This window comes from Pagrus pagrus (genome assembly GCF_965226575.1).
Source record: "Pagrus pagrus genome assembly, chromosome: 24".
NCBI classification, from domain to species: Eukaryota; Metazoa; Chordata; class Actinopteri; order Spariformes; family Sparidae; genus Pagrus; species Pagrus pagrus.
In genome coordinates, this window is record NC_140206.1 from 681,707 (window position 1) to 707,532 (window position 25,826).

At 45.8% G+C, this 25,826-nt stretch overlaps 1 protein-coding gene across 3 annotated transcripts in view; it reads left to right on the forward strand.

Moving 5' to 3' along the window:
• LOC311253369 (kalirin-like) overlaps nt 1-25,609 on the forward strand; it is a 44,290-nt gene extending 18,681 nt beyond the window's left edge. For 2 of the 3 annotated variants that reach the window (XM_084347286.1, XM_084347288.1), the window contains 35 exons: nt 209-347; nt 455-589; nt 972-1,134; nt 1,284-1,399; nt 1,663-1,785; nt 1,876-2,058; nt 2,142-2,266; nt 2,943-3,009; nt 3,098-3,207; nt 4,413-4,482; nt 4,571-4,660; nt 5,133-5,225; nt 5,576-5,687; nt 5,782-5,972; nt 7,244-7,345; nt 7,420-7,574; nt 8,128-8,230; nt 12,038-12,199; nt 12,663-12,873; nt 17,015-17,068; nt 17,157-17,260; nt 17,620-17,751; nt 17,848-17,961; nt 18,229-18,299; nt 18,382-18,448; nt 18,561-18,664; nt 18,776-18,845; nt 18,941-19,027; nt 19,301-19,393; nt 19,480-19,530; nt 19,770-19,847; nt 20,482-20,667; nt 20,793-20,964; nt 21,578-21,723; nt 21,805-25,609. In XM_084347286.1, coding sequence (XP_084203412.1) covers nt 209-347; nt 455-589; nt 972-1,134; nt 1,284-1,399; nt 1,663-1,785; nt 1,876-2,058; nt 2,142-2,266; nt 2,943-3,009; nt 3,098-3,207; nt 4,413-4,482; nt 4,571-4,660; nt 5,133-5,225; nt 5,576-5,687; nt 5,782-5,972; nt 7,244-7,345; nt 7,420-7,574; nt 8,128-8,230; nt 12,038-12,199; nt 12,663-12,873; nt 17,015-17,068; nt 17,157-17,260; nt 17,620-17,751; nt 17,848-17,961; nt 18,229-18,299; nt 18,382-18,448; nt 18,561-18,664; nt 18,776-18,845; nt 18,941-19,027; nt 19,301-19,393; nt 19,480-19,530; nt 19,770-19,847; nt 20,482-20,667; nt 20,793-20,964; nt 21,578-21,723; nt 21,805-21,990 — 4,165 coding nt within the window. In that variant the 3' untranslated portion in view covers nt 21,991-25,609. The remainder of the gene's footprint in view (nt 1-208; nt 348-454; nt 590-971; nt 1,135-1,283; nt 1,400-1,662; nt 1,786-1,875; nt 2,059-2,141; nt 2,267-2,942; nt 3,010-3,097; nt 3,208-4,412; nt 4,483-4,570; nt 4,661-5,132; nt 5,226-5,575; nt 5,688-5,781; nt 5,973-7,243; nt 7,346-7,419; nt 7,575-8,127; nt 8,231-12,037; nt 12,200-12,662; nt 12,874-17,014; nt 17,069-17,156; nt 17,261-17,619; nt 17,752-17,847; nt 17,962-18,228; nt 18,300-18,381; nt 18,449-18,560; nt 18,665-18,775; nt 18,846-18,940; nt 19,028-19,300; nt 19,394-19,479; nt 19,531-19,769; nt 19,848-20,481; nt 20,668-20,792; nt 20,965-21,577; nt 21,724-21,804) is intronic. The other variant, XM_084347287.1, reaches the window with a different exon arrangement.
• Nucleotides 25,610-25,826: the final 217 nt, after the last annotated feature.

Sequence of the window (25,826 nt, forward strand, 5' to 3'; positions counted from 1 at the left end):
AGCAGTTTCCCCTTGCTTCCAGTCTTTATGCTAAGCTAGGCTAATCACCTCCTGACTCCAGCTCTGTGACCAACAGACAGGAAATCATGACGTGAAATGTTGAAGTTATAATCAGATATTAACATTTCCATCCAGAGCTCCGACTAAAGCCAACATGATCGTCTCAATCATGTGACCTCTGACCTTTGACCTCTGACCCCCCCCTCAGGTCCGGTCACTATGATCCAGATGCAGTGAGGTCTTGTGCTCAGACGGTGGCGTTGCACTGGCAGACTCTGATGCTGAGGATCGAAGACAGACTCAAACTGGTCAACGCCTCTGCCGCCTTCTACAGGACATCCCAGCAGGTACCTGTCCGTCTCACTGTCCCTGCCTGTCCGTCTCACTGTCCCTACCTGTCTGTCTGTGTCTCTGTGTGTCTTTGTGTCTACCACCTGTCTGTCTGTCCCTCCAGGTGTGCGGGGTGCTGGAGAGTCTGGAGCAGGAGTACCGCAGGGAGGAGGACTGGTGTGGAGGAGGAGATCGACAGCCGGAGCAACTCCTGCCGCTCATCAACAAACACATGGAGCAAAAGGAGGCGTTCCTCAAGGTGAGCAGACCCTGAATCGACCAATCAGAGCTCAGCACCTATAAAGAGGCGGGGCAGGTTCGTCAGTCTGTGGTGAAGCAGTGTGTGATGTTTTATGAAACCAGAAACTCAACAGCAAAAAGGAAACGGTTTGATTAAACAGTCCGATTGTTAGCTCTCATATTAGCTGCAAACATTAAGCCTATCATGTTACTGCATGTTTGTCACAGGCCTCTAATGAAAACATCGTCACCTGTTAATGTTGATTCATTTAGTCAGGGAGTGAGCTTCAGCTTCTGTTTAACACCTAGAGCCGATCAGAGCTGCTAGCTGCTAACAAAAGACGAGACGCTAGTTTGTGAGTACGATGGGGTCCCTAACGCTCCTGTTTCCACGGCGACAGGCCTGCACTCTGGCCAGACGGAACGCCGAAGTTTTCCTCAAGTACATCCACCGCAACAGCGTCACCATGGCGAACATCTCGGGCCACAGCGTCACCGTCTCCGGGGTAACGGGGGTCACCGAGGTCACCGGACACTCCAGGGTACCGGAGCAACAGGTCAAAGGTGAACACACACACACACACACACACACACACAAACACACTGAAGTTCAGTGTGAACAGAGCCCTGAACACACACCCACAGGTGTTCTGATCCAGGTGTGTGTGTGTGTGTGTGTGTGTGTGTGTGTGTGTGTGTGTGTGTGTGTGCAGGTATCCTCAGCGAGCTGCTGCAGAGGGAGAACCGGGTCCTTCACTTCTGGACTTTAAAGAAGCGCAGACTGGATCAGTGTCAGCAGTACCTGATGTTCCAGAGCCACGCCCAGCAGGTACACCTGAGCACCTGAGCTGCTCCTGACGTCAGTAGTTAAGACTGCTGGTGGATCAGTAACTAAGTACATTTACTCCACTACTGTGTTTAGAGGTAGTTGTTCGTTACTTTATACTTCTACTCCACTACATCTCATTGGCAGAATGTAACTAATTACATTTACTCGAGTACTGTACTCAGGTAGAATTTGTAGGTACTACACTGAAGTATTTCCGTCAGTAACGTAACTGTAACTGTACCTGAATGGTCTTTTGGCTGCAGGCTCTTGATTGGCTGCAGCAGTCAGGTGACCACTACCTGTCCACGCACACGTCGCCGGGGGCAACGGTGGCTGAGACGCAAGAACTGCTGAACCAACACCGAGAGTTCTGTGTGTCGGCCAAGGTGAGCGAGCGCACACACACACACACACACACACACAAACACACACACACACACACACCTGTATCACTCACCTGTCTGTTTACCTCTCAGCACACACAGGAGAAGGTTCACCTGCTCATCCAATTGGCTGAGAGCATGCTGGCCAAAGGCCACGCCCACCGCACCGAGCTCCGCCGCTGCGTCTCCACGGTGGACAAACGTTACCGCGACTTCACCGTCAGGGTGGGACAGTACCGCCACCTGCTGGAGACGGCGCTCGGAGGCTGCTCACAGGTAAAACACTTCCTGTCTCGTTAAGTTTAACTGATCTGTTCGTTAAGGTTCTCTAACGAGCCAACGTACGGTGTCCCCGACAGGACAACAAGGACCTGGAGCTGGAGCTCATCCCCAACAGTCTGTCAGACTCCGACCCCGAGGTCAACCTGTCCGACCCCAGTCACCAGGTCAGCGACGAGAAGAGACGCTCGGCCCGCAAGAAGGAGTGAGTACTGAGAGTACTGGGAGTACTGAGAGTACTGAGAGTACTGGGAGTACTGGTAGTACTGAGAGTACTGAGAGTACTGGGAGTACTAAGAGTTCTGAGAGTTCTGAGAGTACTGATACTACTGAGAGTACTGAGAGTACTGAGAGCACTGAGAGTACTGAGAGTACTGAGAGTTCTGAGAGTACTGATACTACTGAGAGTACTGAGAGCACTGAGAGTACTGAGAGTACTAAGAGTTCTGAGAGTTCTGAGAGTACTGATACTACTGAGAGTACTGAGAGCACTGAGAGTACTGAGAGTACTGAGAGTTCTGAGAGTTCTGAGAGTACTGATACTACTGAGAGTACTGAGAGTACTGATACTACTGAGAGTACTGATACTACTGAGAGTTCTGAGAGTACTGAGAGTTCTGAGAGTACTGATACTACTGAGAGTACTGAGAGTACTGATACTACTGAGAGTACTGATACTACTGAGAGTACTGAGAGTACTGAGAGTACTCAATCAGATAAATGTAGTGTAGTGGAATTATAAAGTAGCAGGAGATGGAAATACTCTAGTAAAGTAAAAATACCTTAAAACTGTATTTAATTACTTTTCATCACTGTGCTTTGGTAACGTGTGTGTGTGCGTGTGTGTGTGTGTGTGTGTGTGTGTGTGTGTGTGTGGTCAGGTACATCATGGCGGAGCTCCTTCAGACAGAGCGAGTGTACGTCAGAGATCTGCAGGAGTGTATCGAGGTACAGTACTGCAGTACTATTACCACACTGCACACATAGTACTACAACACAGTCCGGTACTTCATAACAGTAGTACTTTGTCCTGCAGACGTACCTGTGGGAGATGACGAGCGGCTCCGAGGACGTCCCACCTGGTCTCACCAACAAGGACGACATCGTGTTTGGAAACATCCACGACATCTACGAGTTCCACAACAGGTACTGCAAATATATATACTGCAAATATATGTACTGCAGCAGTACTGCAACAGGTACTGCAAATATATGTACTGCAACATGTACTGCAACAGGTACTGCAAATATATGTACTGCAACATGTACTGCAACAGTACTGCAACAGGTACTGCAAATATATGTACTGCAAATATATGTACTGCAACATGTACTGCATTATGTGGTGTAGTAGAAAACATAAAATGTACTACAGTGTATTTACTTTTGCAGTACTGTGTACTAACGCAGTACTCTGTGTGTACTAATGCAGTACTGTGTGTAGTAACGCAGTACTGTGTGTACTCACGCAGTACTGTGTGTAGTAATGCAGTACTCTGTGTACGAATGCAGTACTCTGTGTGTACTAACGCAGTACTGTGTGTAGTAACGCAGTACTGTGTACTAACACAGTACTCTGTGTACTAACGCAGTACTATGTGTGTACTAATGCAGTACTGTGTGTACTAATGCACTACTGTGTGTACTAACGCAGTACTCTGTGTACTAACGCAGTACTCTGTGTGTACTAACGCAGTACTCTGTATACTAACACAGTACTGTGTGTAGTAATGCAGTACTGTGTGTACTAACACAGTACTCTATGTACTAATGCAGTACTGTGTGTATTAATGCAGTACTCTGTGTACTAACGCAGTACTCTGTGTGTACTAATGCAGTACTGTGTGTACTAATGCAGTACTGTGTGTAGTAACGCAGTACTGTGTGTACTAACCCAGTACTGTGTGTACTAACGCAGTACTCTGTATACTAATGCAGTACTCTGTGTGTACTAATGCAGTACTGTGTGTACTAACACAGCACTGTGTGTACTAACGCAGTACTGTGTGTACTAACGCAGTACTATGTGTACTAATGCAGTACTCTGTGTGTACTAACACAGTACTCTGTATACTAACGCAGTACTGTGTGTAGTACTCTGTGTGTACTAATGCAGTACTCTGTGTATTAACACAGTACTCTGTGTGTACTAACACAGTACTCTCTGTATTAATGCAGTACTCTGTGTGTACTAACGCAGTACTCTGTGTATTAACGCAGTACTCTGTATACTAACGCAGTACTGTGTGTAGTACTCTGTGTGTACTAACGCAGTACTGTGTGTACTAACGCAGTACTCTGTGTGTTAACGCAGTACTCTGTGTACTAACGCAGTACTCTGTGTTTTGCAGTATCTTCCTGAAGGAGCTGGAGAACTACGAGCAGCTGCCTGAGGACGTTGGTCACTGCTTCGTTACCTGGGTAACCAGTTTGTTTTTGTTTTGGATTGATTGAAAATATAAACAGCAGACTGATATTTTCAAAGTAAAACTTCCTGTTGGTGTCTCAGGCTGATAAGTTCCACATGTACGTGACGTACTGCAGGAACAAACCCGACTCCAGTTTACTGATCCAGCAGCACGGCGCCGGATTCTTCGAGGTGAGACAGAACCAACACCTGTCTGAGATACTCAGTACTTTTACTTAATTACCAATTATTAGTAGTAACTAATGATGTAATGGAGTCCAGTAGTTTGTGACTGAAGTGATCTGAAGTGATCTGAAGTGATCTGATCTGAGGTGATCTGAAGTGATCTGAGGTGATCTGAAGTGATCTGATCTGATGTGATCTGAGGTGATCTGAAGTGATCTGAAGTGACTTCAGTGTTCTTTTCTGAGGTTTCAGCTCAGCTCAGACGAGCGGACAGAAAGCTGATCGGGTGTTGATCTGGTCTATGAGGCCGGACTGACAGAACCTACTGACCTAAAAATGATTTAGTCGGGTCAGCTCAGCTGGCTGAAAGCTAAATTTATCTCAGTGACACAATTCAACGATAGTGGAGAACGTTTAGGACCAAAGCACGAAGGCTCAAGGTCTCCGGCCTGGTTTGTAACTGTGTGTTTGTGTGCAGGAGGTCCAGAGGAGACACGGTTTAGCCAACTCCATCTCCTCCGCTCTCATCAAACCGGTTCAGAGGATCACCAAATACCAGCTGCTGCTCAAGGTAACGCATTCAAAACACTTCCCCCGAAACGACAGTTAAACTTAGAGGAGAACTGAAGCGACGCTCAGTGTTTGATCCTTCTGGCTGTTTGGAAAACACGACACCTCGGAGGATTTCACTGAGAGCAGCTTTAAATCCAGAACCCTTCACACGGAGCCCAGAGGAACCAGGCCGAGCGCTCAGAATAATACATGAGACACACTTTATGTTTGTCTCAGCAGCAGCAGCGTCTGTGAAGGCCTCCTCTTCTTCTGTGTTGTCTCTTTTATGAGTTTAACGTGAAGTTTCTTCAATTTAAAGTAGAAAAGCTGGTTGCTTCAGAACGGACTCGTGTGGTTCTGTGTTGGTAGGAGCTGCTGGCGTGCTGCGAGGAGGGGAAAGGTGAGATCAAAGAAGGTCTGGACGTGATGCTGAGCGTTCCAAAGAGAGCCAACGATGCTATGCATGTTAGCATGCTGGAAGGTAACAGCCAGAGATATGTAGACCATGACGTCACGATATCAGAGTCTCACTGCACGATCATCATGACATGACCTCGCTGTGATGTCCCTCTCAGGGCTGGAGGAGGGTCTGGAGGTTCAGGGCGAGCTCCTCCTTCAGGACTCCTTCCTGGTTTGGGAGCCAAAGTCTCTGATCCGGAAGGGGCGGGACCGGCACCTCTTCCTGTTCGAGCTGTCACTCATCTTCAGCAAAGAGATCAAAGACTCGTCCGGACGAACCAAATACCTCTACAAGAGCCGACTGAGGGTAACGAGCACAGACAGAGTTATACTTTAAATTAACCTCGTCAGTTTTGAGTTAGTTATTGTGAAACGTACAGCAGAAAACGATTTAGTGTTGTTGTGATAACGCTGACACAGTTTAAATAAGTGATGTAACAGCAGCTCGACCACACCAAATTGTGATTTGTCAAAAACGGATCAGCCAGTTACGGCTACTGTGCTAAGCTACGTAGCTTTTGTTAGTTTAGCTGTTACTTGATTTAGATTCTTCCTTTTTTATGCGCATAACGACTAATTTACAAAGATGTTATTCACCAAAATTGTTAATTTTTTTAAATTTAGTTAACAGTTGCTGTGGCTATCTCAAGCTAGCTTTAGCATGATTTGGCTCTCATGCTTTAGCTAGCTGTGTGGTTGAGTGTTTTCTAGCTGTGTGTTGTCTAAACTGCACATTTAACATGCTGTTTTCTTTGGAATGAAACATGAAACATTTCTATGGCATAAGAAATGTTAAGTCAGATTTTGGTCTTAACCTAATTTTTGGCTAAACATGGAGTTAGTTGCCTCATTGTGTTCTTGACTTGGCTGGTTGAAATAACACATTTAGTAGACTTGATTTGAGTAAAACCAGATTTAAAATAAAACAAAAAATGATATAAACTGATGGAAGGTAATCAATATTGAGATACTAATCAAATTAAGTACATCAGTAAAGTAAAAACTTCGACAGAACAAACAGACGTTCATACTTACATTTATTTATTGTTATAATCAGTTGAGCCTTTCTCCATGAACACGAGTCACCACGTAACGCCCACATTAAAAACTGTATCACACTACATGCAGATGATGCTGTTTTGTTTTTGAGGAATCTTGACAGAATTGTTGTTTGCTAACTAGCTCAGAAGTTAGCAGGTGACAACCCGACATTTCCTTATTTTGCTAATTAATGATAAAAGCTTTAAAATAACAAAATAATAAAATAACAAAACAACGTGGGACTTTTACTGTGAAGAATATACAGAACATGAAATGAGCCTTTACTAAATTAGTGGATTGTTTGCGCAGATTATTTAACAGACTTCCTAAATCAGGATTACAAATGTATTAGTTTCATTCAAAGGCAGTAAACATGTCCCAGTGAGTGTTGACATGGTTTAAGGGGACAGACTGATTCACTGTCCCCATAAGAAGGTAAGAAAACAGGTCAAATGTCCTCATGACCCAGGTAAAGGAGAGGCACCTGTGTCCTCACGATGTCCCTGCTGTCTCACTCTTCCTCCCTGTGACTCTCAGACCTCAGAGCTCGGTGTGACGGAGCACATAGAGGGCGACCCCTGTAAGTTCGCTCTCTGGGTCGGACGAACGCCGACGTCCGACAACAAGACGGTCCTGAAGGTACGTGCGCCTGATGACGCTTTAATCATCACGCAGGTGTGTGACATCACGTTAAGGTCAGTCTCCCTCCGCAGGCGTCATCGTTGGAGCTGAAGCAGGAGTGGGTCCGCAGCATTCGACAGGTGATCCAGGAGAGGCGGGGCCACCTGCGGGGGGCGCTGAGGGAGCCCATCCCCCTACCCAAGACACCGAACCCGACCCTGGGCCGGCAGCGCAGCATCAGCCGCAGGTCAGAGCAGAAACACCGTTAACACGTCCGTGTTAGATGCCTCCCGTCATGTGGCCCGCGACCTCTGACCTTTGAGCCTCATGGCTGCTGTTAGAACTGTAACTCCAGGACATTCTGTCCTCTGAACACACCAAACTCCATTCAGAAATCACTCAATTTATGGCTGTCCTGCTCATTAACTGGCACCTCGTACAACCAGCACAGAAAGAATCGTCTGCTCATCACTTGACTTCGCTGACATCGTTTCTGCTGATGAAACTGTGTCGCTCTGATCTCAGTTTTGGCTAAAATTCACATCTTTGCTTCGTCCTTTAACTCGAGTTGTTTGTGCAAAGATTGTTCGAACCGACAGAAATGAAAACATCAATGTTCCAGTTTCCAGAGACGCCGAACAGTTTGAAGCAAATTTAAACAGAAGTCACAACACAAACAGGGAAAACAGACCTAAAGTACAGTGACATGGTGTCCGTATACTTTTGTCCACATGTTGTATTTGACACCGCTCATGTGTCGACGAGCAGGAAGTCAAAACGTTTGTGTGTCCGTCCTTCAGGGAGACGAGCGAGGACGCAGACAGTCTGGGCGATGCCAGCAGTCAGCCCGACACCGTCTCCATCGCCTCCCGCACCTCGCAGAACACCGCCGACAGCGACAAGGTAACACACACTCACACTCACACACACTCACACACACACTCTGCGTATCCACAGGGGTGTGTCCCACACTCATGACCTCATCACTGGCTGCAGCTGGCTGGGTGTGTGTGTGTGTGTGTGTGTGTGTGTGTGTGTGTGTGTGTGTGTGTGTGTGTGAGGGAGTTTCCTCTGAGTCGTCTGAGTCTTTCTACAAACTCTCACTTCTCTCTGCTCTCCTGACGAGGTACGTTTGATTTCTTTAACTCTACCTGCTGTAGGTTAGTGGAGGGGGGGGGGGGTCCGTGGCTGTGACCTCTGACCCCTGACACTGTTCAGAGCGCAGGAGCTGAAGCTGGAGCTCATGTTGACCTGTTGGTGCAGCTTCCAGACTGTTCTTCTTGTTCTAATGGGATTTATCCTCATGCTGATGATTATTGATCAGTTCAGGTATCAATACTCATCACAACAGCATCAGTCAGCATTTATACTGAAGTGCTGCCGAATCCATCAGCCGCCTGAAAGAACTTTCAGTGGAAGTGTTCTGATGATCCATCGGTCGGTCAGAAACATCGTCTGCAGGTTCAGTAAGCTTGATGTGACCTTCCACCAAACTCCATTCAGTTTTTATCACGTTTTACTCTGAAGGCTCCTACAGAGAGATTCATCTCCAACTTCAGCAGGAAAACACAAGAATCAATCGATTTATCATGAGATAATGAATCCATAATGAAAACAATCATTAGCTGCGGCTTTACTTTCACTCATGAGATCATTGAGGAGTTAAACAGTTATGTGCAACTGCTACATAACTTTGATTTATATTGAGTCTAAAATATGAGAAATAAACAGTGTTGAAATGTAACTAAGTACATTTACTCAAGCACCTACTCAGAGTAATCAGTTACTCAGCTCCTCTGACGTGATGATGAAATATTAAATACTTTTGTCTGAATATTTCTTCTCACCAAAGATACAAGAAGTTTCTTTTTACCCGAGTATTTCCATCGTATACTCCTTTCTACTTCTACTCCACTACAGCTCAGAGGTACATATTGTACTACATTTGTGTGACAGCTTTAGTTACTAGTTACTTTTCAGATTACCTTCCTGTCCAGTGAAAACCACGTATCTCCAGATGTGTTGATGTTGAATGTTTGTGATAAACTGACAGTGTTGTAAAAAGTACCCAGAAGTCATACTCAAGTAAAAGTCTCAAAGTATCTGATGTTAAATGTACTCGAGTATCACAGTACCAGTGAAGTAACTGATCATATATTTACATGTACAAAGTGTGAGTCAGCTGATCGTCACTGTTTTTATCTGACTGATGAGAAAATCAATTCATTTAAAAATGTAATCTGTAAAGTAACTAGTAACTGAAGTAATCCCATCAGTGTAGTGGAGTAGAGTCACTGCATTACGTTGTATGTGTTTGAGTCGTAGTTGAGTAAATGTACCGAGGTGTTTTCATCAAACGTCACATCTGTGTTCGATTTGGACGGGAACACCCCCCACCCTGTGTGTGTGTGTGTGTGTGTGTGAGTGTGTGTGTGTGTGTGTGAGTGTGAGTGTGTGTGTGTGTGTGTGTGTGTGAGTGTGTGTGTGTGTGTGTGTGTGTGTGTGAGTGTCTGTGTGTGTGTGTGAGTGTGAGTGTGAGTGTGTGTGTGAGTGTGTGTGTGTGTGTGTGTGTGTGTGTGTGTGTGTGTGTGTATGAAGGTATATCAATGTCAAAACAACCAGAGAGATGCGCAGCAACGGGTGTGTGCACGCATGAGAATTTTGTTATGCGTGCGTGCGTGCGTGCGTGCGTTGTTACGTGCAGACTGTATTTCACGCGTAACAAGAAGCTGCGTGTGCATGAAGCAGCGTGCGCACGTCTGTCTGTCACTGTTTGACAAATGTTGTCACGCGTTCACACACGCGTGCGGTCGCAGTTTCTGATGTGCGACCGGAAGTTGATTTGCACCGTGCGCAACACACCGCGTACTTGGACGCCTCGCGTGGTTGTTCTGTGTTCCATGTTCATCCAGTAGATGGAGCCATCGATCCAATACGAGATACAGACATACAGACTTTTACATGACATGATTCATTTGTTCCATGAAGACAGAGAAAGAGTTCTGTTGCTGTTTCTTTTACTTTGTTTCTCACATAAGACACAAAATCAATGACAAACATTTGTAAGTTAACCACGCCCCCCGCAGGTGATCACTTCATTGAGAACTGCTGGGACCGCTGGAGAGGTGCGTTAGGTTTGTGCACCTGAACAGCTGCAACACACTCCCAGGACTTTTGTTGGGAGGGGCGGGGGAAGCACGCACTTTTATCAATGATCCACCGTCCTGGTCCCACTGAGGACTCGAGCAGCAGCGTTTTTTATACATACATATATATATATATATATATATATATATATATATAACAAAAAAAACACTTCTCCTCCTTCTCATTCTTCTTTTGAGATGCTGGCAGCAGTGTCTGGCTCACTGCTGCCTCCCCTGGTTGACGACACTTCAATAAAATGAAAAGGCCAACTACGCGAGGCGTCTAAGTACGCGGTGTGTTGCGCACGGTGCAGATCAACTTCCGGTCGCACATCAGAAACTGCGACCGCACGCGTGTGTGAACGCGTGACAACATTTGTCAAACAGTGACAGACAGACGTGCGCACGCTGCTTCGTACGCACGCAGCATCTTGTTACGCGTGACATAGTTTGCGCACGTCATTTCCGCCTACATGTGAGCGTGTGACAAAAATGTTCAATTATCTTCATGCGAGCGTTAATGCGTGCGTTCGCATAAAAACGCATGAATGTTACACGTAGTCACTACGCGTCGTGTGATTACCGGCGTGCAGCAGTCATACGCGTGAACGTGCGTGTGAACGGAGGACCATTATAAGTCAATGAGGAAACTACATTACACGTCAGGCGCTGCTCGCTGCACAGGCGTCAAAGCACGCGCGTGTGACACGTTCAGTTGATAGGTGCGCACGCATTATGACACGATTCTGCCGCCATAGTGTGTGAGTGTCTGTGTGTGTGTGAGTGTGTGAGTGTGTGAGTGTGAGTGTGTGTGTGTGTGTGTGTGTGTGTGAGTGTGAGTGTCTCCACCAGCTGGAGCCCATGTGCTCAGGCTCACTACAAGTCAACACACACACACACACACACACACACACACACACACACACACACACACACACACACACACTCAGAGTCTCAGGTAACTATGGTGACGATCACATGATGTTTTCTAGCTTCCCGACCAATCAGAAGTCAGCGCGCCCTGCTGTGATTGGTCGGGTAGAGAACATATATCAGGATGATGTACGTTGGTTTCATGTCCTGTGAGTCGTCACTGCTGACAGACGTCTCCGGGGACGACAGGAACCACGGTTCTGTTAGAACCTGGACCGGACGGTGAAGGTTTAACACCACCAGCAGGTGGAGCTGTGACCACGGTGTTCACACCACCAGCAGGTGGCGCTGCAGCAGAACGATGCTGACATAATGAGTTCATCAGTTGTTTGGAGCTTTGAACGAGGTCCATGTTGCTCCTCTGAGTCACTGGTTCTGCAGAATCAGGTTCTGTAATATTCAACAGTTTCCTCTGAAACTTCTGTTCACACCCGACCAGCTGCAGCACCGATGAGGTCATCACACTGCAGCACACACCCTTCTGGACTCACAGTTTGTGGGTGTGTCGGCCCGACTGATGCTACTACTGCTATTTTAAGAGCCCGTGGTACCAGTGATACCAAAGTTCTGATGATCAGGATACATTTAACAGCCCGGTGTCTGTAAGTGATCTGTCTGTGTGTCTGTCCAGCTGTCAGGAGGCTGCGAGTTAGTCGTGGTGCTGTTGGACTTCACCTCTGGAGGACCAGGAGAGCTCAGCGTTCGCTGTGGTCAGACTGTGGAGCTGGTGGAGCGTTCAGCTGAGCGGTCCGGGTGGTGTCTGGTCAGAACCACGGACCAGACGCCCCAACAGGTAATAAATCACATGTTTAAAGTTATAAACCAAAAACTAAAAGTCTCCAGAGCGAACAGAACGAGTGTCCTCGCAGCGGTACCGCTCACATCAGTCACTGTGAAGGGACGTGTTCAGAACCGTCTCACGGAGGTGCTACAATCACCAGATCAGCTGTTTAAATTATGTTTATTGATGGTTTATAACCTGATTATCAACTGTAAACAAACAACATCTGCTCCATCATGTTAATAGATTAACCTGATATCAGAACGTGTTGTTATTGTCTCGGACACACGACAATAAAGACTGTACAGAATAATTATTTCATGTTACACAAACTAATAATAAAATAACATCATTAACAGGGAAATCACATGAGCTCTGTTTACTGTTTATTAATGACGCTTATTAAAACGTGTGACACAAAGAAAACGAGCGTCCTTCAGGTCTGACTTCATCTTCCACTTCACGTCTCCTGCAGGAGGGTCTGCTGCCGATGAGCGCCCTCTGTCTGTCGCACTCCCACAGTGCGGCCGACATGGAGGGGCTCATCCCGGCCTCCACCACCTCCTCCAGCACGTCTTCTACCTGCACCACCACCTCCTCCTCCTGCAACTCCTCCACCACCAACACCACCACAGCCTCCTCCTCCAACAGCTCCAACTCCTGCTCCACCCTGAGCGCCGGGCGGGGTGAGTGTCACGTCTCACTTCCTGTCTGAACAACACTGTTTACATTGTTTACATTGTTTACATTGTTGTCGCGTGTCACCGGCAGAACACGCTGGATCGGGTCGTGATGACGTCACCTTGATGTTTACCTGAGGAACAAACGTGTCTGAACTGAGCTGCTGACTCACATTAAGACTCAGCGTAATGAAATGTTATGTTAAAATATGCAAATGAGGTGATCTAATTAAATATGTGCTCATTTGCATAAATGTCCAGATCAGAACCTGAACTAAAACAAGTGACCAACACGTCCCGTCATGATCAGCTGTTCTCATCTTAAATTCCGACAAACCAATCAGCATGTTTGATTTTCTGTCTGTCGACCAGCAGCTGCAGCTTCCTGCGTCTGATGATGTCACTTCCTGTTTAACAGGCGGAGCTTTAAACATCCTCAGCACGCATCAAGATGTGTGTGTGTGAACTGTTGGGATGTCCCACATCCTGTCTGTCCGTCTGTCCGTCTGTCTCCGTCTCTGTGTGAGCCGCTAAATATTTAAATTCATGTTTGTAAAGTTGTAAACACACACACACACACACACACACACACACACACACGTCCTCGTGTTCTTGTTCTGCAGCTCAGCATAAAAAATTAAACAAGTTTTGTTTGTTTGTTAGAATCTGCTGCTCCACATCATCATCACTGTCTCACACTGCGACTGTCTCACACACTGACTGTCTCACACTGCGACTGTCTCACACACTGACTGTCTCTCACACTGCGACTGTCTCACACTGCGACTGTCTCACACACTGCGACTGTCTCACACTGCGACTGTCTCACACACTGCGACTGTCTCACACTGCGACTGTCTCACACTGCGACTGTCTCTCACACTGCGACTGTCTCACACTGCGACTGTCTCACACACTGCGACTGTCTCACACTGCGACTGTCTCACACTGCGACTGTCTCACACACTGACTGTCTCTCACACTGACTGTCTCACACTGCGACTGTCTCACACACTGACTGTCTCTCACACTGCGACTGTCTCACACTGCGACTGTCTCACACACTGACTGTCTCTCACACTGCGACTGTCTCACACACTGACTGTCTCTCACACTGCGACTGTCTCACACTGCGACTGTCTCACACACTGACTGTCTCACACACTGCGACTGTCTCACACTGCGACTGTCTCACACACTGCGACTGTCTCACACTGCGACTGTCTCTCACACTGTGACTGTCTCACACACTGCGACTGTCTCACACTGCGACTGTCTCACACACTGCGACTGTCTCACACTGCGACTGTCTCACACACTGCGACTGTCTCACACACAGAGACTGTCTCTGACTGTCTCACACACTGTGACTGTCTCACACACTGACTGTCTCACACACTGCGACTGTCTCACACTGCGACTGTCTCACACACTGCGACTGTCTCACACTGCGACTGTCTCACACACTGCGACTGTCTCACACTGTGACTGTCTCACACACTGTCCACACTAACGAGACGTCTGAGAGACAGTGTTTTCTGTTTTCAGCTTTTACTGAAAAGCATCTGTTTATGGCAGCTGAGGTACAAAGATAATAGTCTGTTTCATTGGTTTCACCACTGCAAAGGTGACGAACCAAACGTCCCCAAAGGGAACGAATCGAACGTCCACACTGGGTCCGTCCACACTGGGTCCGTCCACACTGGGTCCAGGTGGAGGCACTGACGCGTTCTGTTGGTGTCAGTAAATGAAAGCAGTTCAGATCTAATGAGAGTGAGTGTAGTCTCACTGATAAGACACCTCTGTCTCAGTCTTAATCTGTAATCTGGTTTGGCAAGACGCCTCCCTAACACACACACACACACACACTCACACACACACACACACACACACTCACACACACACACACACTCACACACACACACACACACACACACACACAGAGGTGAGACAGTTCAGGTTGGACGTTGACCTGAAGGAGTCTGAGACTCAACAGGAATCTGCAGTCTAACATCCGGACGACCTGCTGAGCGACTAAACAATAGAAGCTGCAGGTTAAAAATAATCTCCTCTTTACCTTCATCCTTCTGTTTTCGCTGTAAGTTTCACGTTTACTTTATTTACATTTTATCCGTCTTTGAAACTTTTTTTGTATTTTTCTAAATGTGTTCAATTTGTTTTTGCTTCAATATTTTTAATTTTACATAATTTATTTCTTCATGTATTTTACTTTTTGTTTATTTTATCAGCAAAATTATTTCAAATTTTAAAATTTGATATGTGTGATAATAATTTTATATTATTATATAAATAATTTTATATTATTATCACATGGTCTTTTACTGTTTATTATTATTTTCCCAGTTTTAGTTTAATTTGATTGTATTATTTTAATATCTGTTATATAAACATAATGAGACTCCTGGAGCAAATTCTCAGTCTGTTAGCCACACCCACCGATCATCTAGCCCCGCCCATGTGTGGTTTAGCCCCGCCCCTGTCGTCCTCTGACTCCTCTGCAGTTGGTCACATTCAGTCCTGTGGAGAGAAACAGTCTGTCTCTGTGTTTCCTCCCGTCACCGATCGGTTTTATTATTTTTCCTGAATGGATTGACGTGGAAGCATGCGGCGGGGCAGAGGTGCATGCTGGGATTGTTCTGCCGTTTGGGGGTGGATTGTGAGAGAGGGAGAGGACGAGCGAGGTGGGTTCTGAGAGAGAGAGCAGATGTGTGTTGGTTAATGACTGATAGGTGACTCTCTCTCTCTCTGTGTGTCTCAGTCTGTTGTATTGTCTCTCGCCCATCTCAGCACACAGTAACTTAAAGGACATGTAGGAATGTTAGCGAGGTGCATGTTTGTGTTTATGTTGAACAGGACGGACAGGTTCACACACACACTCATACACACACACACTCATACACACACACACACACACACAGTGTGTGTGTGTGTGTGTGTGTGTGTGTGTGTGAGTGTGTGTGTGTTGAGTCTGCAGGAGGTCGTCCTCACCAGCCTGAAAGAAGACAGGACGAGCTGTCTCACTCTCTTGTAATGTTTCTATCAGCTGTGGTTACAATATAAAAATACTCTGTTACAAGCAGGGATGAAGATGTTTTTTACAGTACGATAACCTTTTTTATCTCAGTTTCACTGTATGTGTTATGATTATGATTATGATTTGTTGTCACAGACAATGACCGTCAGTTAAATTAATTCAGTAGTGATGGTTTCTTAAATTTCACTAAACATTGTGTCCTGACGACATGAAACTGGATATAGAGTTGATTAAAAAACACTAAATGGCAGGTTTCAGGTTCAGGGAATTTACACGGTACGATAATCGTCAACTTCACACTGTGATTATACCTTAAAGCTGTATATCGCTCCAACACTCGTTACAAGTAACAGTCCAGAATTACAGATACGAGTTGAGTCAAACTACAAGTTACACTAACAAAATGTACTTGAAGTATCAATAGTAAAAGTACTCACTATGCAACCTTTTTAAATCGCATGCAACAAGATAAAAATACCGTAAATTCAAGTTCTGTAGGGCCTCGAAAGGGATAGTTCAAGCTTTGTGATCTACTGAGCTACTCACCCACTGTCAGTAGATGGTGGTCGGCACGCCTCCTGATTGGAGAGGCAGCAGGAGGACCGCTGTACGAAGCTAAGCATGTGAAGCTGTGGATGGGGTCAGCAGCCAAACATATTTTAGCACCTAAAACAAGTAACGATCAGTATCTGTGTAAGTGAACACCATATTCAGAATGATCTCACAGCTTTTACCTCGTAAGTAACAAGACATCAAACCAAACAAGCCTTAAAGTAACGATGTTTTCTGACTCGTAAAATACACATTTATCTCAGAGTATACAGACAGGAAACGTTGGTGTGGTGTTTCAGCTTTTAGGAAACTTCTTTTAAATAAACTCTAGATGAGAAAATATCAAATGAACCGTAGGAGAGACGGAGCTTTAGCTTTATGAACAGAATAACAGAGGACCGAGAATCCTGCCCTGTGGAGCACCACTGAGGGAAGAAACAAAGGTCCAGTTTGTCAGGTTTAGGAGGATCGATTGATCGATTCTGATATTTTATGATCACTCCAAACATTAAACCAGTATGTGTGTGTTTGTCTCTGCAGAGTCCGGTCTGTACAGCTCGGACGGTCCAGGCCTCCAGACTCAGACCAGCCAAAGTGAGACAACAATCACTGAATTTACCCATCGTCCTTATGTGCAGTGAACTCATCACGCTGACGACACCTCCTTGTTCTCCTCTCTCAGGCGCCACCTCCCCCACAGTGTATGGAGTAGGCGGAGCTCCAGGGGGCGCCGTCGGCTCCCCGGGGCCCAAACGCAGCGTCTCAGGAACTGGAAACACCCTGAAGGTAACAGCTGCATATCCTGATCGCAGTACTGTGGAGTACAAGTGTGAAATGCTTAAAAATACTCAAAAGTACAAGAACCTCAAAATTGTACTAATGTACAGTATTTGAGTAAACGTACTTAGTTACATTTCATCACTGACATGTAGTGGATTAGAAGTACAAAGTAACAGAAAGTGGAAATACTAAAGTATATTGCAAGTACCTCAAAATTGTGCTTAATTACAGTACTCGAGTAAATGTACTTTGTTACATGACATCACTGCGATGTATTTGAGAGGAAGTATAAAGTAAAAGAAAATGGAAATACTCAGGTAAATGTACTCAATTACTTTCAGTAATAGTAACTGTGTTTGCTGCAGCGGTGGCTGACCAGTCCCGTCCGGAGGCTGAGTCAGGGGAAGGCTGACGGACAGAAGAAACCTCCAATCAGAACCAGGAGACGGGACAACAGGCCAGAGCTGACCACGCCCCTCACTGGCAACGCACAGGCGGTACATAAACACACACACACACACACACACACACACACACACACACACACACACACACAGTATAAAGAGTTAAAGAGTTTTTGTCTGTTTCTGCAGAAGGCGAGGAAGGAGGAGGCGGGGCAAAGTGGAGGGGAGGAGGAGCCAGAGGAAGAGAGCCACACCCCTCTACCACCTCCCATGCAGATCATCAAAGACCCCAACAACCCCGAGGTAACCACCACAGCACCAGACTCCCTTAACAAATGTGTCAGTTTAGTGAGTTGTTGAGTTGGAGACACTTTATAAACTGTGTGAAACTCTGTCTCTGACTGATTCTGACTTATTTGTTCCTTCTTGTAAATTCAGCAAATGTTCTCCATGAACTTCTTTCTGTCTTTGTGTAGAAACATGGAGTCTGTTTGTCCCAGTGATGTTTATTTGGCTGTAAAGTTGATCCAGTGATATTAGGACTGGCTGACTGTCTCTGTGTCTCTTCAGGCTCTGGATTCAGATCAGGGCTCCAACGAGTCGGACACGGAGCAGCGAAACAAAGCACTGCGAGGACGCATGTAAGACTGGACCTCCATCACAACACTGTGACGCTCTGTGAGAACATGTAGAAAGAGTCCAAGTGAACGTTTGTGTTTGCAGGTTTGTGGTGAACGAGATGATCCAATCAGAGAAGGACTACGTGAAGGATCTGGGAGTGATCGTTGAGGTGAGACTCAGATGTAATGGAGTAAAAGTACAGAGTAACAGAAAATGGAAATACTCAAGTAAAGAACAAGTACCTCAAAATGTACTTAAGTATAGTACTGTGTGTGTCTCAGGGCTTCATGTCCAGGCTGGAGGTCAGAGGGATCCCAGAGGACATGAGAGGAAAAGACAAGATCGTGTTCGGAAACATCCAGCAGATCTACGACTGGCACCGCGAGTCCGTCTAGCACACACACACACACACACACACACACACACATTAATAAGGAACACACACTGCTTCCTGTCCTCACACACACTCTCACACTCACGTTGTGTGTGTTTTCAGTTTCTTCCTGGTTGAGTTGGATCGTTGTGTTCAGAATCACGACCTGCTGGCCGACCTCTTCATCAGACATGTGAGTCATCAACGTAGAGACACAACGACACTGATACAGATTATTGATGAGGATCATGTAAAGTGTGTGTGTGTGTGTGTGTGTGTGTGTTGCAGGAGCGGCGTCTCCACATGTACGTGGTTTACTGTCAGAACAAGCCGAGGTCAGAGTTCATTGTCATCGAGTACGAGAACTTCTTCGAGGTAACGCATCGCTTCTGTTGATTCCACATGATTCAACTTTATAGAAATAATTGCTGATTGATCATTTCTGTTGATCACTTCATCAATAAATCGACTGATGCTTTCAGCTCTAGTGGTAAATAACTGTTTGTGGTTTTATTCAGTATTCTCTCAGTGAATAAAAGCAAGTAAGCAACAAGAGGCACAAACACAGATGTAGGCTTCACTAAACGGGCTGATTTTTGAATGGAGTTTGGTGTAGGCAGTTACGTGAACCTGTGTGTCTCTCTGCAGGAGATCCAGCATGAGATCAGCTGCAGGATGTCGATCAGTGATTATCTGATCAAACCCATCCAGAGAATCACAAAGTACCAGCTGCTGTTGAAGGTCCGCCACAACTTCTTATGTTTTCTGTGTCTGTGTGCTCGTCACATGAACATTAACGTTCCTCTTTATTCATTTCTTTTTCTTAGGATTTTCTCAAGTACACGTCCAAAGCAGGACTCGACTGTGAAGAGATCGAGGTGAGTCAAGTCGTTGTAGTCCAGAACCCTGTGTTGTGATTGGCTATTCGTCTCTCCAGCTCGCTCAAGTTTGTTCTTGAGTGTAGGTTGGTCTCATTACTGCCCCCTGTGGCCGACAAGGTTAAAACAACCAATGCTACTTTCCACCCGCAGAATCTGGGGGTCAGTAAAGACTCTAAAACCTACCCGGACAAACGAGCCAAAAGTACATTTATAATTTATCGCATGTGTTTGTACAGAAAGCGTTGGATCTGATGTCATTGGTACCGAAACGCTGCAACGACATGATGAACCTGGGACGTCTGCAGGGATACGAGGTACAACTCTGACTCCTAGAAGTTGTTTTATTCACTGTGCTTCCAATTTGTGTTTTATTATTATTATTATTATTTGTATTTTGCTTGTCGAGCTGCTCCAAGTGACTCAAAATGCCAAACAAATAACGCAGTTTTAACCAAAATTAAAATATAAAGGACCGAGAGTAGAACCCTGAGGAACCCCACAATTATTACAAATGTCAAAAGGATGCCGATGTTTCTAAATGTGTGTCTAGGTTGCTGTTTACTTATATGTTAGCCACAACTACGATAAGAGGTGAATGTTTGCGGCTTATTTTGTGGAGTTCTGCTGCCCCCAAGTGGCCAAAAAACAAATAGCGCAGCTTTGAGTAAAATTAAAATATAAAGGACCGAGAGTAGAACCCTGAGGAACCCCACAACTATTACAAAATGTCAACGGGACGCTGATCTTGCTGGATATGTGAGTAGGTAGTTGTTTGCTAACATGTTAGCCACAACTACGGTAAGACGTGAATGTTTTGAGCTTTTTGTGGAATTCTGCTGCCCCTAAGTGGCCAAACAAACAAAAAATGAAGCTTTGGAGAAAAAGACAGATGAGAGAAAACACCCTCTCACCTGTCTGTCTGTCCTCACCTGTCTGACTGTCGTCCAGGGGAAGTTGACGTCTCAGGGGAAGCTGCTGCAGCAGGAGACCTTCTGTGTTTGGGAGCAGGACGGAGGAGTTCTGTCTCGCAGTAAAGAGCGCCGAGTTTTCCTGTTCGAGCAGATCATCATCTTCAGTGAACTGCTGCGCAAAGGCTCCAACAACCCGGGATACCAGTTTAAGAACAGCATCAAGGTTAGACTCGTTCATACTGGTTCAAGAAATGGATCTGTGTCAGACTGGTTCATACTGGTTCAAGAAATGGATCTGTGTCAGACTGGTTTATTCTGAGAGTAATGGTAATATTTGTGTGTGATCAGGTGAGTTACCTGGCGATGCAGGACAGTGTGGATGGTGATCCCTGTAAGTTCGTGTTGTGGTCTCGAGGTTCGGCAGAGCGCTTCACCCTGCAGGCGTCCTCCGCCAGCATCAAGATGACCTGGGTGGAGACCATCGCCACCCTGCTGGACGCCCAGAACAACTTCCTGTCAGGTGAGTTCCTCCTCAAAACCTCACTCAAAAACAGCCCTGAACTTCCTTTAAATTCCCCAAAACGTCCTCAAATCTCCTTGAAATGTCCCTGAGTCTTTCTGAATCGACCTTGTATCATTGGATCAAGCTAAGTTATCCTTGAACCTCCCTGAAAACAATCATTGGATATTTGTAAAATATTGTTCAATCTCTGAATAATCAACAAATCTGTGACACACTTGAATCTACCTGATTTTAACCTTGAGTCTCCCTGGAACATCTGTAGATCTCCTCAAGTCAGCATCAGATCTCCTTGAAACCTCATGGGATCTCTTTGGTTCATCATCAGTTTCCCCAAAACATCCCTTAATCTCTTGGATAAATATCCTTGAATTCCCTTAAATCACCTTAAATCTCCCTGAATCATCCTTGAATCTCTGTTATTGATCCTTGAATTCACGAAATCTCACTAAATCACCCTTGAACTTCACTGACTCATCATCAAATCTATAGTTTCTATACCCCCCAAAAGACAGTTCATCATTATCCTTGAATCTCATTGAATCATCCTTCAGTCTTTTGATTTTATCTGGTTTAGTTGAACCTGAATCTGATCCTGGTTCTGTGTCCACAGCTCTTCAGTCTCCCATTGAGTATCAGAGGAAGGAGGGCGGGATCTCTGTGACTCGTCCTCTGTCGTCAGGGCGGCCGCCGTCGGCTCCGCCCACGCCCAACGGCCACGCCCCTCAGCCTCCTGCTGACACCGAGCAGGACGACCAGGTTTGGACCTCCCGTCCTTCTTTACTTCTTATTTCTGTAAACTATTTCAGACGTGTGACTTTGTGACCTTCGACCCCTCAGGAGCTGGTGATGGTGCTGCAGGACTTTGCGGCGGTGCGCGAAGACGAGATCTCGGTGTTCCGGGGGGAGAAGGTTCAGATTCTGGCGTCCAACCAGCAGGGTCAGAGTCTGGTGTACCGGCCTGCCAACAGCGACTCGCCGGCTGCCGAGGGCTGGGTGCCACGCAGCGTGCTCAACACACACTGACACACACACACACACAATAAGACACACACACTGACAGCAGTGTCAGAGTCTGGTTTACTACAACACACACACGGACTTAAACACTGCACGCTAACAGGGCCAAAGGCATGCTGGGAAATTCTTTGAAGTGGAGCCTGAAGGTGGTGATGGCGACACATCGGTGAGCCATTTTTAACCACGACGAAATGAAAACCAACAGCTGGATCAAAGTTCACAAACAAGGATGTGAGTGTAATCTGATTTAAACTATGAATCAATAATCGAATCAATATTTTACCCTCCTGATGCTGATTGACCACTAAGAACAGTCCAGAAAAGCTCGTTTAGGTGAAGTGACCTTCAGAGAAATAAGAATTAAGCTCAGTCAGCACTCTGCTGCCACCTGGAGGCAGGATGGCATACAACAACACAGTCTGCTGTCAGACTGGAGGAAGGAAAATATTAAAATACACATTTAGGTGTTCTGGACATTTATGTAAATTCACATGTTTTTAATTAGACTTGCATTTTGCAACGACCAGTCTAGGACCCCTCAAAGGTTCCCGACCTCCTGGTCTGGACCCCTCCCCAGTCTAGAGGAGGACATCACCATCCTTTGGCTCCACATCTCAGGAATGTTTCTGAACACACTTCAGGTCCTGATTAGCTGCCAGTGTTAAAAGACTAACTACACACACACACACACACACTCCCAGCAGCAGGTACTGTTAGACTCCTCCCTCCTTCCTGGTGCTTCGACATTCAGCCAAAACACACCTCCGTCCTCACCTCGTCCAATCAGACGACGCCGTCAGGTCGGCCTACAGTTTACTGCCCCGAGCAACCAATCACCCTCTGATGACATCACAAACTGTTTCCTGTGGGTCAGTGGGAGGGAGACCACGTGACCACACCTTCATCATCATCATCATCATCATCATCATCACCTACAGACTCCAGGAAGAGACGATTAAAAAATACAAAATAAAAGCCTCCTGGAAGAGAAGAGGCCAAAAGACCCGTCAGCCAATCAGAACTGAGCTCTCTGCGTGTCATCCTGTTAATAGTGTGTATAAACAGACTGAGAACACACACACACACACACACACTCACACACACTCACTCACACACACACACACACACACACACACACACCACTGCTATGATGAAGAAGATTAATTATGATGATTAAGATAATTAAGAATAATAGAATCTGTTTTTCACCTCGATAGAAAAAAACTGTTTGTCATATTAATGTTTGTGTGTCAGAGAGAGAGCGTGTGTGTGTGTGTGTGTGTGTGTGAGTGTGTGTGTGTGTGGTAGTGACGCTGTCCTGTGTGTGTGTGTGTGTGTGTGTGTGAGTGTGTGAGTGTGTGAGTGTGAGTGTGTTTTCCACGGACAGTTAGCTGGTGTCCCGGTGTAGCGTTGCCATGTGTTTGCGGTGACACCTGTTCTTTTGTCTTGATATTCTGATGATGCATTATGTTTCTGTATATAGACCAGACCTCCAACTAACTCCGGACACTGAACCTGTCTGTCTGTCTGTCCGGCCGACACACAGGCAGACAGACAGCAGCAGCAGCTCCACCTACTGTGACTGTCTGTTTCTACGACACCTTCAACACGCTCTCTATCTGTCTCTCTACCTGTCTCTCTCTCTACCTCTCTGTCTCTCTCTCTGTTTCTCTGGTGCCATTCTCAGACAACACCCCGGTCCTTAAGGAGCGACGCAGCCCGTCCGGTGCACTATGAAGGCTGCAGGGAGGGAAATAGCAAACTATCAAGTGTTTAAGGTGGAGCGTCACCTTCTGAGGTCGTGTTTAGACCATATGTTTGGTTCAATGTTCAAGCGACAGTTCACCTTCAAATTAAGAGGACAGGTGTTCCTCTGACCTGCAGTGATATTTATCCATCTGGATCAGCTGTTCTCAAATCAATCAGTCTTTATCTGTATCGCACCAATTCACAACAGAAGTCGTCTCATGACACTTTACAGACTGAGCAGCTCTGAACCGAACGGCTTGGTTCATTTATTGACAGAGACCCAACATGAGCAGCACCCGGTGACAGTGGAGAGAAAAACTGCCTTTAACAGGCAGAACCTGGAGCAGAACCGGGCTCAGTGTCGGACGGACATCAGTCTCCTCTCTTTGTTGCTGCTCGGGACGCTTTACCAACCCAACATGTGGCTATTTGACGTCCTGGGAATGAGACTCAACAATCAACTATCTTTGTGGTGCGTTCAGGAACAGCTGGGACAAATCCTACTGACTCTACCTTTAACTTTAATAGTCTTTCAATTATATTAATGGAGTGCCGAATATATTGATCTGGATAAATAACTCTACAGGTGAGGAAGATTTTGGGGTGAACTGTCTCTTTAAAGGCAACACACACTGGTGCTGCACGCCGGCGGGTTTAAAACATGTTGTTTCTCGTGTGTTTTGTCAAGAATGAACTGATGACGTGTTGATCAGACTGTTTCTAAACGGGTCGGACTGTAACAGAAAGCTGCAGACTCGTGTTAACTTGGCGTGTAGAGATGTAAACATGTCGCATGATAAAACACGGGAGCGTTTTTAGCCTGCTGGCTCGCTGCACACAGCTAACATCTGAAGGTGGATCATGGCGAGTCGACACGCGTCAACCATTCATTAAAAACATGTCGCTCTTTATTAAAACGTAACACGTTCTGTTTTACGTTTCATTCGAACCAGAAACGTTACGATATGTGCTGTTGATTATTGTCGTCACGTAAACACAACTTCTAGCGAACGTGTTAGCGAATGGCGCGACATCACGTGATGTTTCCAGTGTGTGTCGCATTCAGATGTTTAATGCAGCGATCATGTCATGTGGGAGTCACCGTCACTACCTGACATGTACAGTGTTCACGCCAACATGCAACACCTCCGATAACTTCACTGTGGCACTAAATGATACAGAAGTGCCTGAAAAAGGAAACATGGACGCCTCATCGTTCACCGTCTCAGATGTCATGTTCTGTCGACCATGCAGTGTTTCTAACCCACTGAGCTCTTCAACCATCCCACATAACATGAACACGGCATTAGTTGGGAGAACGACGCTAAAATACGGATTGTTCCTTTATCATGAATGGAAAATGATTTTGTCTTCAACAACGTTGTGATTGGGCGAAAATAACGTGTTTAAAAGAACTCGGAGTGCACCTGAAGGGTTCAGGACGGATGGTAGTGCACTATGAAGGGTATAGGGTGCAACAAAGTGCACTACAGAGGATTATAGGGTCCAAGAGGCACACTATTAGTGCACTATGAAGGGTTTAAAAATGAGGGTAGTGCACTAAGCAGGGTTCAAGGTGGAAAATAGCACACTATGGAGGGCCTGAGGTGGGAGGTAGGGCACTATGCAGGAAGTACACAGAAAGCAGTGCACTACAGAGGGTTTACGGTGGAAAGTAGTGTACTAGGAAGGGTTCAGGGTGGAAAATAGTGCACTACAAAGGGCGTAGGGTGCTGTTTGAGACCTAGCCTTGTTGCCGTTCGGCAAACTCAACTAACCAATCAAACAGTGTTATTTGTACAGAACTAACAGCTGCTAACTGACTGCTAACAGCTCTCTGTCGTTGTTTGTAATAAACTTCATTTTTCATCCAAAACAGCCTGTTTTCATTCTTTGTGTGCGACAGACGTGATCAATAAATCTATAAATGATTATATTATGTGATCAAAGGTTCCTCATGACTGTAAAACAACATCAGCCCATCACATATCAGAATCTATGTTTTTATAAAGACGCGACATAATCCAGAAAAAAAAGATGTTTGGGGAAATTAAAGGTTATTAAATTCACAGTGAAGTTTATTGTTTCAGTGC